General features: G+C 46.9%; 1 protein-coding gene and 1 non-coding gene across 2 annotated transcripts; both read left to right on the top strand.

Annotated features, from left to right (window-relative positions):
* The first annotated feature begins 46 nt into the window (after positions 1-46).
* On the top strand, positions 47-4,415 carry rps27.2 (ribosomal protein S27, isoform 2). The gene is made up of 4 exons (XM_075465571.1): positions 47-153; positions 859-967; positions 1,547-1,657; positions 3,289-4,415. The coding sequence occupies exons 1-4, from the start codon at positions 148-150 to the stop codon at positions 3,315-3,317; spliced, it is 255 nt and encodes an 84-aa protein (XP_075321686.1). The 5' UTR covers positions 47-147; the 3' UTR covers positions 3,318-4,415.
* LOC142380941 (small nucleolar RNA SNORA13) lies at positions 1,066-1,198 on the top strand. Its single transcript, XR_012769887.1, has one exon. It is a non-coding gene; the product is annotated as a small nucleolar RNA SNORA13 (small nucleolar RNA).
* Positions 4,416-11,670: the final 7,255 nt, after the last annotated feature.

Here is an 11,670-nt window from a genome sequence, read left to right as displayed (position 1 = left end):
ATACTTGGTGGTAATAACCTCCTCATGGAGGTAACTGGAGGACTTGTTTTCCTCCCCCGGCTCCTCCTCCCGGTCGGCCAGCAGCTTCCGGTACGTGACGAACGTTTTTCACGGGTTATTTTCCTGTGAGAGCCTGAACACGCGGACATGCCTGTGAGTAAAGCTATCGTCTCCACGCTTCACATCAGTCGTTAAAGAGTACTTTACTGTTATTTTATGTACGTGATAATACTGCTCATGCGCGCGTGCTGCTCCCGTGGGAGTGAGTGGTTCGATGTAGATTTAATGTGAATATTGAAATCTGCACGGAGGCAATATGGCGAAACACGTGTTGGAGAAAGAAGCCCACGCGGCCGCTCGCTCGCTCGCTCACGTCTTAATATCTGGAAGTTAACATCTGGAAAACGTCTTGAAATGTCTTATCTGGAAGCATTTATTGCCTTATTCAAAGTTAAAGCTAGTTAAATTCGCTTTTTGCATAAATACAAACCCGCAGTATCTCCTAAGTGGAGAGAAAACGGCTTCTCGTTAATCTCATTTAAATCAATTTTTTTTCTGGAGAGTGAAACTTGACCAGGCCTCGATGTTTCACGTCTCCTACTTATTGTGCCACCGTGTTTACTGAATTTAAACCAAATTCTGTTCGTTTCTTCCTCACACTTTTGCTTTCTATTTCTCGTAATTACTCGAGTGAAACCATTAAACCGCTCTCAAATTCTTTCCATAATGGCGTCGTAAATCCTCCCATTTGACGCAGAGATTCGATCTTAAATCACAGGACAGGTTTAAAGACTACATCTGGAAATCTTTAAAAAAGTTTTTCCTCTCCAATGTTTTCCTGTGATTGGTTTCTTCCAGCTTGCAAAAGATCTTCTGCACCCTACTCCTGAGGAGGAAAAGAGGAGCCACAAGAAAAAGCGTCTCGTACAGTGTCCTAATTCATACTTTATGGATGTCAAATGTCCAGGTCAGTATACTAATGAGTCACCTCTGCAGATTCAAGTGATCTAACCACCTGCTTGGAACCCTTTTTTCATATTAAATTGGGAAGTAGTTGGTACTCTTTGCCTTTATGTGTTGCCCGTTCACTGTTTCTGTGGTGATCGGGGTGTCAAATAAGGCATACAGTGACTGTTGTGGTTGTCTGTGAGATGAGAGTTTAAGTCACTCATGTTCAAGAACAGCTCCAAGGACACACCAAGCGTGCCCAGGGAGGGGGGTTCAGATGACCCTGAAAAAGTCCTAAAAATATTTATATAGAAATAACTGACATTGCATACTTTTTGTAGTTTTGTTTCACTTAACTTGGTTACCTTTTTTTTTTTTTTTTGGTCCATCTTTTGCACAAAAATTTCCTGAATCCGAATAACTAGTGTCATTGTGTGCTTTATTTTTCACCTTTCGGTGTTTGAAGTTGGTCTTGAATATACTTCTTAACGCTATCAAACAGCTCTTAAATCTCTGGTTTGACTGGTCGAGCAGCTGCTGTTCGGGAGCTGGCTGCTCTCGTGACAGTTTCATGGTGGTTATTTAATTTGTTTTGCAGGTTGTTACAAGATCACCACAGTTTTCAGCCACGCTCAGACTGTGGTGCTGTGCGTCGGCTGCTCCACGGTCCTGTGCCAGCCGACGGGGGGGAAAGCTCGCCTCACAGAAGGTACGAGACAGCCAGGAGCTCCGTTTACGTTAAATGTTCATGTCGCACTACCCATCCGCACAAACAAAACATTTTGCATACACAGATGCATAGTGTATATGTAGAATGGTATTTTCTACTCTGCCTTTTTAAGTAGTAGGTATTTCAACTGTATTAATTAACTTTGGGTTTATATAGAACTCACTTAATACACTTGAAACTGCTAACATGTTGGCATAAGCCTAAAACTGGGACTCCAGTCTGTGCTGTGCTTAGGCTTCTGTTTCTGGAGGCGACCAAGAACGCTGTTTTTAAATGAAAGAGAAAGTATTGGTTTGTGGGAGGAGGTGGTGCTAAAATCATGGATCTGTGTCTAAGGTTTATTGTGTCTTTTATATTGGTATTATATACCAACGGTCGCCTTGCTGGTTAATGTACAGCTAGTCATCCAACACATTAAGCAGAAATATCAATCCTGTCCGTGAGAGTAGAACTGCGTTGTTGTTTGGCTTCGCAGCCCGGCACACTCTGTGGTTAGAGAACAAAGGAGGTAGAAATACAATCTGAAATCATTAGTCTTTCTTTTTATGTAGCTTTTAATTGCTTTTTTCCAAATGTGTCTGCATTCATGCGTAGCCTTGGCCCGAATATTCATCAGACAGAAGGCCCCAAAACATGAGCGCTTACTCACATTTCCGATTGTCCCACAAGGCGAAAACTCTTGAGCAGGATATGACATGCTATGATATACTCCTGTGATGTATTTAAATGCTGAATAAAACGGCTATGAAGACATGTGCAATTTCTCCCCAAACTTTGCCCTAAATGTTTGAAACTGAAGCTTTAATGGAAACTTTTTAGGATCTTTGTTTATTCTGTTTTTCCTACAGTTTGACCGTGGTACAGCAGTTGGCACTGAGGAGGAGAGCAGTAAAAATTTTAAACATGCATTTAGAGAACATATACACTCCTTACTTGATGCCTGAAGTTTTTGCCACAAACTTTCACACAACCAGACATTTAGCAGTAATAGTCGGGTGGAGGGGACCTTTGCCTTTGTATTGCCCTTTCATGACGTTCCCCATGAACAGGGTTACTATCAAGGCATACAGTGACTCTTGTGGTTGTGAGAGGAATTCATCATCATTGAAACATTCCTGCACAATCGGCTGCAAGCACATGTATAGACGTATACGTATGACTTGCCTTTTCATCCCCAGGCACAGCTCTAACAAGTGTAAAAGTTTCAGGTTAGCGGATAAAAGAATCGCTTCACCAGTCAGTCTGTACTGAAGAACTGACTCTGTTGTATATTACCGAATAGGTTGAGCTCAAGGTTTGTTTTTTTACATCCCACCCACTTTATCTTGTGTTCTGCTGCCGTGGTAACCGAGGGTTTCTGGATGCGCTGTGCTCAGTTACTGTGGGTGCAGCTGCAACCCTTGGCACTGAGACCAGGCTTTGAAAAGGCAGATGGCAACATAAATTTAAGTGTTTCTCTTATCTCCTCGCCGGTGAGTCAGTTTGTACACCATCCCTGCTGCATTGACCGAAGGTTGCTTGCACCTGCTTACAGTTGTTTTTGTAAATGTGATGATAATATTTGGACTTTGAAGCTAACCTAAATTGCGTTATCTTTCTCTTCTACACAGGATGCTCATTCAGGAGGAAACAGCACTAGTTTGACCAGACGCGACCACATTGCAGAGAAGGGAAACTTGACGGACATCAAGTGACGCTGCCAAAGACATGATGCAGAAGAAAGGGAAACAGAATGGGGGGTGAATCATGTAGAAGTGGTTTATCTATAGATTATGCACAGAGAAATGCTTGTCCTTGCTGAGACCCCACAAAGATCTCATATCTTTTAATTGTTCACTCTTAATAAACTTGGGGCTCTTTTGATTAAATAATCTTACTTTCTTGCTCTTTTTATCTATTGAAGCTTCTTGGATCTTATTTGTCTGATGAAAGACATCTCTCAGCTTACAACCTCTTTTTTGATAAGAGACGTGTATAATTTTGAAGCAGATCTGGATTTTTTTTCTTTGAGGCTGGCGTTCACTGTCACGCCTTGCATTAAGCCACATGTTTGCAAGAAATTGAGGAACAGAGACGAGCCTTAGCTTCTCCGCACGATCGATTTATGCAAATATTTCTTTAGTAACCATGGACCGGTTGTAGGAAAGAAGATGCATTGTGGCTGAAATGGCAAATAGCATCTAAGATCTCCTTTCGCTGCAACTTTATCGTCGTAGAGCAGCAGTCTCAACTATTCAGGCGTTACTATCTTCCAGGTCGGTAACACGTTGAACTCGGCGTGGTACAGTTGGCAGCCGGCATTGCAGGATCCCCTCTCGGTCTGAGGGTTGGTTCAGGGAAAGTCATCAGTGCCTCTGCTGCTAACACACGTTGCATGATGATGAAGCTCATAGTTGTGAATTTGTGTGTGCTCGCAAGCTTCCTGTGAAAATGAGGACGTGGGATGAATTCTCGTGATGTAAGGGGAGAAAATAAAATAAAAAAATGAGGGATTAGCAGGAAGAATCTGAATAATTGAAGTTTTGTGAACTTCAGTAACTCAAACCTTTTGTTCTGGCTTGTGGGCATGTAGGCCATCAGTCTTTTCTATGCGACAGGTGTAAACAGAATAATTTATCACAAGAGGGGGAGTGATTCAATGACAACTTCATTGTTGCTATGGTTACACATTTTCTTGTGTCTTGCTTGTGTACTGGACACAACTTGCTAATAAAATTATGGTAAACTGGAAATGTGATTCTGGCGTGCCTTGTGGTTATTGAGTGACTAATGCAGAACAAACATGTCATTTATTCATCAGCCGTTACTGACCTCAGTAGCAGCAACATAACTTCAGTTCAGTCCTTTGGCTGATTTTGCTCTGACATACTGAACATGTTTCAATTTATAATCCAAACATTGGCAAAACCTGATGATTCTAAGTCGAGATTTATCAATAATTGACCTTCATGGTCAACAAATCCTGCACGTGTAAAAGAACTTGGACGTCCAGGATTCGGTGCTCTGATTAGCCCGTTGATGCTGCTGAATACACTGAGCAGATAATTACAACGCTGGAACTCAGAAATGTGATCCGTGCATGCTACTCTGTCATGAGGTTCACTGACTGGTGATGTGCTTCTGCTCCGTGTAATTAGGCTGTTGGAGCTGAGGCGGGGTCTGAACTCTGCACAGCGTGGTGCGTTATTGAGGAGCTTGAGTCAGGACTCAGACTGGAGTGCATCATCCAGCATGTACTGTAGCTGTGGGAATGAAGCCAAGGCAAAGCGAGGCTGCCACTGCACGCCCATGTGCAAACATGAGCCAAACGCCGCAAAACCAGAAATGTGTACCACCTCAAAACGTTTTTGGCCAGATTGTACTTGTACAGGATTTAGTGCAAAGATGCTGCTTAAAATAATTCTTCACAGAATGTCCAAGTGGAGTAGATTAAATGCTTATCAGATAAACTCAGGTAAATTCAAAACATCCTTTGCTGCATGTCATATTTTTTATGAGAAGTTTTGATATTTCCCAAACAAAACAAGAACAGAACCCTAAGAAAACTCAATGGGTGAAAGTATTTGAGGCGGTAACAAAACCACATGGTAAAAGTACTTGGTCATGTCTGGCATTGAACGTGTTATTGGTGTAGAGTTTTGAAGGTACTCAGCATGGATTGATTAGTGTTACACGTGCTCTCATTCGTTCAAATGCAGAATTTTAATTCGGTTGGTTGAGGTGGAGCTCGTTTGTTTCGAACTACAACTAATGATGGATTCACCCAAGTGAACAGTACATTAATTCCTCAAACTCCAAACAGGTGCCAGTTTTCTGATTAAACTAATCAATCAACTAATCATAACAAATTTATGAATGATTGTGGTTTAATTTATAACAGAACATGCACCCCTCATATGTTCTGTATTAAAAAAAAATGAATTTGTAAAATAACAATCAGGTGTGAGACAAAAGGATGTGAAGAGATGAGAGAAACACTCGAGTTCTGCAAATATTCTTGTGTGTATCTGCTGAGGTCTTGGAGCATGTCCTCGTCACAGTCAACTCAACCCCAGGCTGAAAGCTGGTCTGAGTCAGGGCCGACATGGAGCCGTGGAACACCAGCGGACAGGCCAGCATCTGTGAGCAGCCGTGAAAGAGGAGAGAGGAGAGCCTGACCCCTCAAAGAGGCTCAGATGGAGAGTGCAACAGGAGCAGCTGTTACAAACCCTTCCTGAGAACAGACACACACTTGACATCTGTACACACCTGCAGGGAATGGAAGACAGAAGGGCAGTACAATCAGGGATTATCAAGCTATGGACGTAACGTTGTTAAAACTCAATGTAAAGTGTTAAGTTGTCACTAGGGGGTGCTAAAGCATAACTTCTCCAGGTGCAGCTAAAGCTGTTTGGTATGGTTTGTTCATTCTGTGTGTGTTTGCACATACAGATGCTGCTGGTGTGTTTTCTTAGGTATTTCAATATTGCAGTTTGATGTTAAATTTGTTGATCCTTTACTGTCCCTGGCTGCATTTTGGTTTGCTATCTACTCTCCTGCTAGTGTGGCTCTTAAGCAAAATGTATTTTCTCCTGTCTAAGTGGATACAGATATGCAGAAACAGCAGGAACATGTTGGGGTCACTGAGGAGGGTGTTAGTAGGATGGTTTCAAACTCCTTGTTCCACAGACAAAGCCTGAACACCAAAACTCAGTGTCAAAATCTCAAGTCACTTGTGCTAGGTCCTCTCTGTGTGGGAGGCAGAGAAGAGGATGGAATGAAAGGATCAATAGCGAAGGGCAAATAAATCTTTCAGAGACGCAGAAAATGAGTTTTAACAGTATTGATCTGAGCTGTTTACATTCCTTTCCCGGGGTTAAATCTGGTAAGAAAAAGGAAAAAAGCGCTCTAGAATCAAAACGTGTCATGAAAGAGGGCAGAGAAAGAAAAAACTACAACCAGAGACCGTGAAGTTACAAGAGTGCATAAGAACCTATGTGTGGGGGTGTGAATGTGTTGTGAATGAAGCACAGTTGATCAAGGTTATTGCTAAATAGTGCCTTCTGACAAAGGGAACAGCAGCTGACTGAGCCCTACTACATCAAGTCGGGAGAAAACCCTGAACAGAAGCTCTAGTGAGGTCATCTGTCGACAGGCGCCTCTGTTTGTTTGAGGCTATCCAAGGACAGTCATTACATATCATCTATACCCAGTCCATAATTAACTGACCTGAACAGTGGTGAGCAGGGACTGGCTGACCTCTTACGTCTCCATAGCAACAACCTCCAGCAGAGTAGAGCCACTTGTTCTCACCCCTCTGGAGTCTACAGAGAAAAGCCTTGTCCTGCCATACACACACACACACACACACACACACACACACACACACACACACACACACACACACACACACACACACACACACACACACACACACACACATACCAACAAACAGAATTTTTTTTTCCTCCACCCAAATAATTATCAAAAATAATTTATCATTATAACCCCCACCACCACATCCCATACACAGAGGTGCGAGTGTCTTAAAACTGACATGAACACACACACAATGTATTTGTACTAAATTATAAAATTTGAAATGACTGTTAGTCTGTTTTAAAAAGCTGTTTAATGCTGTATGTATGTAAAATTCATGCAAAACTCATTCAAAATTATACAAATGCAACCTATGACATGCTGAAACTGAGAGATGTTTATGATTTAATGAAAAACATAGACTCACATACAGTCAAAAGAACATTGGAGTTAATCATCCTTGCCTCAAGCAATGATGCTGCACAGGATTTTTTATTTTTTTTTACAATGACCAACTACTTATGACATAACCGTATTGACTGTTTATGCTGCAGAAATATTAGTCCATTTTGGGCTTTTAATATAGTATTTTTCAGTCATATAACAGGGCTAAAACATGATCATAAGACATGATCACACTGGCATTCCAGAGTGGCTGAATCTTTCAGGAGTAAAGGGCTCAGTGGTTAGAGTCAGTCATCCAATAACCGGAAGGTTGGCAGGTTCGATTCCCACCCTCACCACTCAAAAAGATTGGTGGAACTGACAGCTGGAGGGGTGTCAGTTGTCACGGCTGAGGTGTCCTTGAGCAAGGCTGTAAATGGCTGCCCACCGCTCCAGGTTGGCCTCTGTCTCTATGAGCATGTGCATGTGTGTGTCAACAGGTGCCAACCTGGATGGGTTAAAAGCGGAGGACAAATTTTGTGTGTATCCATGACCAATAAATCTGATCTTAAAGATAGAAGTCTTTGGAAAATAGATTTAAGAAAAATATTTCAAAGGATTTAGGGATCATTAAAAGGTTCAGAGAGTCTGTACATACTAGACAGGCTGTGCACCAATAATGACCCCTTCTTGTTTTCTGACAAATCAAAGTTTGAAATTCATTCCGAAAATAAAGTGCTTCATGTTCTCCAGGCTAAAGAGGACTGCAACCATCCATCTTTTTATCAGCACATGGTCTAAAAGCCAGCATCCATGATGGTACAGAGGTGCATAAGTGCACGGGTTATTTGAATATCTGTACAGGTGCCGTTAATGCTGATAATATATGCAGGTTTTAGACCAACACGTGCAGCCATCCAGATGATGTACATATATCAAAACCCTGATCTGCGTACAGTCCACATTCGCCATCCACTGAAAATATCTGGTGCATTATGAAACAAAAATATGATTTAAAAAAAAAGGCCCAAAACTATTAAGATGCAGAAATCCTCAACAAGTCATCCAGCTGAAACAGTCACATAGGTCATTTTATGACAATGATTTTTTTACACGTCTGACATACATTCAGATGATAACACATTTACTAACACAATGCTTTCATGGGAGCCATTTTTACATCCATCCATCCATCCATCATCTTCCGCTGGTCCGGGGATCGGGTCGCGGGGGCAGCAGCTTGAGCAAAGAGACCCAGACGTCCCTGTCCCCGGCCACTTCCTCCAGCTCTTCTGGGGGGACCCCGAGGCGTTCCCAGGCCAGCCGAGAGACATAGTCTCTCCAACGTGTCCTGGGTCTTCCCCGGGGCCTCCTCCCAGTGGGACGGGCCCGGAACACCTCACCGGGGAGGCGTCCAGGAGGCATTCTCACTAGATGCCCGAGCCACCTCATCTGACTCCTCTCGATGCGGAGGAGCAGCGGTTCTACTCCGAGCCTCTCCCGGATGACCGAGCTTCTCACCCTATCTCTAAGGGAGAGCCCAGACACCCTGCGGAGGAAACTCATTTCGGCCGCTTGTATTCGCGATCTCGTTCTTTCGGTCACTACCCACAGCTCGTGACCATAGGTGAGGGTAGGAACATAGATTGACCGGTAAATCGAGAGCTTCGCCTTCTGGCTCAGCTCCTTCTTCACCACGACGGGCCGGTGCAGAGCCCGCATCACTGCAGACGCCGCACCGATCCGTCTGTCAATCTCCTGCTCCATTCGTCCCTCACTCGTGAACAAGACCCCGAGATACTTGAACTCCTCCACTTGGGGAAGGATCTCATTCCCGACCCGGAGAGGGCATTCCACCCTTTTCCGGCCGAAGACCATGGTCTCGGATTTGGAGGTGCTGATTCTCATCCCAGCTGCTTCACATTCGGCTGCGAACCGCTCCAGTGAGAGCTGAAGGTCACGGCCTGAGGACGCCAACAGAACCACATCGTCCGCAAAGAGCAGAGACCCGATTCTGAGGTCGCCAAACCGGACCCCCTCAATGCCCTGGCTGCGCCTAGAAATTCTGTCCATAAAAATTATGAACAGAATCGGTGACAAAGGGCAGCCCTGACGGAGTCCAACCCTCACAGGAAACATGTCCGACTTACTGCCGGCAATGCGGACCAAACTCTGACACCGGTCATACAGGGACCGAACAGCCTGTATCAAAGAGTCCGGCACTCCATACTCCCGGAGCACCCCCCACAAGAGTCCCCGATGGACACGGTCGAACGCCTTCTCCAAGTCCACAAAACACATGTAGACCGGTTGGGCGAACTCCCATGCACCCTCCAGGACCCTGCGGAGGGTATAGAGCTGGTCCACTGTTCCACGGCCAGGACGAAAACCACACTGCACCTCCTGAATCCGAGATTCGACTATCCGTCGGATCCTCCTCTCCAGTACCCCCGAATAGACCTTACCAGGGAGGCTGAGGCGTGTGATCCCCCATAGTTGGAACACACCCTCCGGTCCCCCTTTTTAAAGAGGGGGACCACCACCCCAATCTGCCAGTCCAGAGGCACTGCCCCCGATGTCCACGCGATGCTGCAGAGGCGTGTCAACCAAGACAGCCCCACAACATCCAGAGCCTTGAGGAACTCAGGACGGACCTCATCCACCCCCGGGGCCTTGCCACCGAGGAGTTTTTTGACCACCTCGGCGACCTCAGCCCCAGAGATGGGAGGTCCCACGTCCGAGCTCCCCAACTCTGCTTCCTCATCGGAAGGCGTGTCGGTAGGATTGAGGAGGCCCTCAAAGTATTCCCCCCACCGACTCACGACGTCCCTTGTAGAAGTCAGCAGAGCCCCGCCCTCACCATACACGGTGTTGACGGTGCACCGCTTCCCCCCCCTGAGCCGCCGGATGGCGGACCAGAATCTCCTCGAGGCCGTCCGGAAGTCGTTCTCCATGGCCTCCCCGAACTCTTCCCAAGCCCGAGTTTTTGCCTCAGCAACCGCCGAGGCTGCGTTCCGCTTGGCCTGTCGGTACCCATCAGCTGCTTCCAGAGTCCCTCTGGCCAAAAAGGCCCGATAGGACTCCTTCTTCAGCTTGACGGCCTCCCTCACCACTGGTGTCCACCAGCGGGTTCGGGGATTGCCGCCACGACAGGCACCAACCACCTTACGGCCACAGCTCCGGTCGGCCGCCTCAACAATGGAGGCACGGAACATGTCCCATTCGGGCTCAATGTCCCCCACCTCCCTCGGGACATGGTTGAAGCTCTGCCGGAGGTGGGAGTTGAAACTCCTCCTTACAGGGGATTCCGCCAGCCGTTCCCAACAGACCCTCACAATACGTTTGGGCCTGCCAGGTCTGACCGGCTTCCTCCCCCACCAGCGGAGCCAACTCACCACCAGGTGGTGATCAGTTGACAGCTCCGCCCCTCTCTTCACCCGAGTGTCCAGGACATACGGCCGCAAGTCTGACGATACAACCACAAAGTCGATCATCGAGCTGAGGCCTAGGGTGTCCTGGTGCCAGGTGCACATATGGACACCCTTATGCCTGAACATGGTGTTCGTTATGGACAGTCCGTGACGAGCACAGAAGTCCAACTACAAAACACCACTCTGATTCAGATCGGGGGGGCCGTTCCTCCCAATCACGCCCCTCCAGGTCTCACTGTCATTGCCCACGTGAGCATTGAAGTCTCCCAGCAGGACGAGGGAGTCTCCCGGAGGAGCACTCTCCAGTGCCTCCTCCAGGGACTCCAAAAAGGGTGGGTACTCTGAACTGCCGTTCGGTGCATAAGCACAAACAACAGTCAGGACCCGTCCCCCCACCCTAAGGCGGAGGGAGGCTACCCTCTCGTCTACCGGGGTGAACCCCAATGTACAGGCGCACAGCCGGGGGGCAATAAGTATGCCCACACCTGCTCTACGCCTCTCACCACGGGCAACTCCAGAGTGGAAGAGAGTCCAACCCCTCTCGAGGAGGCTGGTTCCGGAGCCCAAGCCATGTGTCGAGGTGAGTCCAACTATATCTAGCCGGAACCGCTCAGCCTCGCGCACCAGCTCAGGCTCCTTCCCCAGCAGAGAGGTGACGTTCCACGTCCCAAGAGCCAGCTTCAGTAGCCGAGGATCAGACCGCCAAGGTCCCTGCCTTCGGCTGCCGCCCAGCTCACACTGCACCCGACCCCCATGGCCCCTCCCACGGGTGGTGAGCCCGTGGGAAGGGGGACCCGTGCCATTTCTTCGGGCTGTGCCCGACCGAGCCCCACGGGCACAGACCCGGCCACCAGGCGCTCGCCAGCGGGCCCCACCCCT

Source organism: Odontesthes bonariensis, chromosome 5 (assembly GCF_027942865.1).
Source record: "Odontesthes bonariensis isolate fOdoBon6 chromosome 5, fOdoBon6.hap1, whole genome shotgun sequence".
NCBI lineage: Eukaryota > Metazoa > Chordata > Actinopteri > Atheriniformes > Atherinopsidae > Odontesthes > Odontesthes bonariensis.
This window is presented reverse-complemented; position numbering and strand designations above follow the sequence as displayed.

Bases quoted from the DNA above. Each gene is read 5' to 3' on its own strand.
- rps27.2 (XM_075465571.1), top strand. The intron at 968-1,546 runs GTCAGTATACTA...TTTGTTTTGCAG, and splicing joins TATGGATGTCAAATGTCCAG to GTTGTTACAAGATCACCACA. The intron at 1,658-3,288 runs GTACGAGACAGC...TCTTCTACACAG, and splicing joins GAAAGCTCGCCTCACAGAAG to GATGCTCATTCAGGAGGAAA.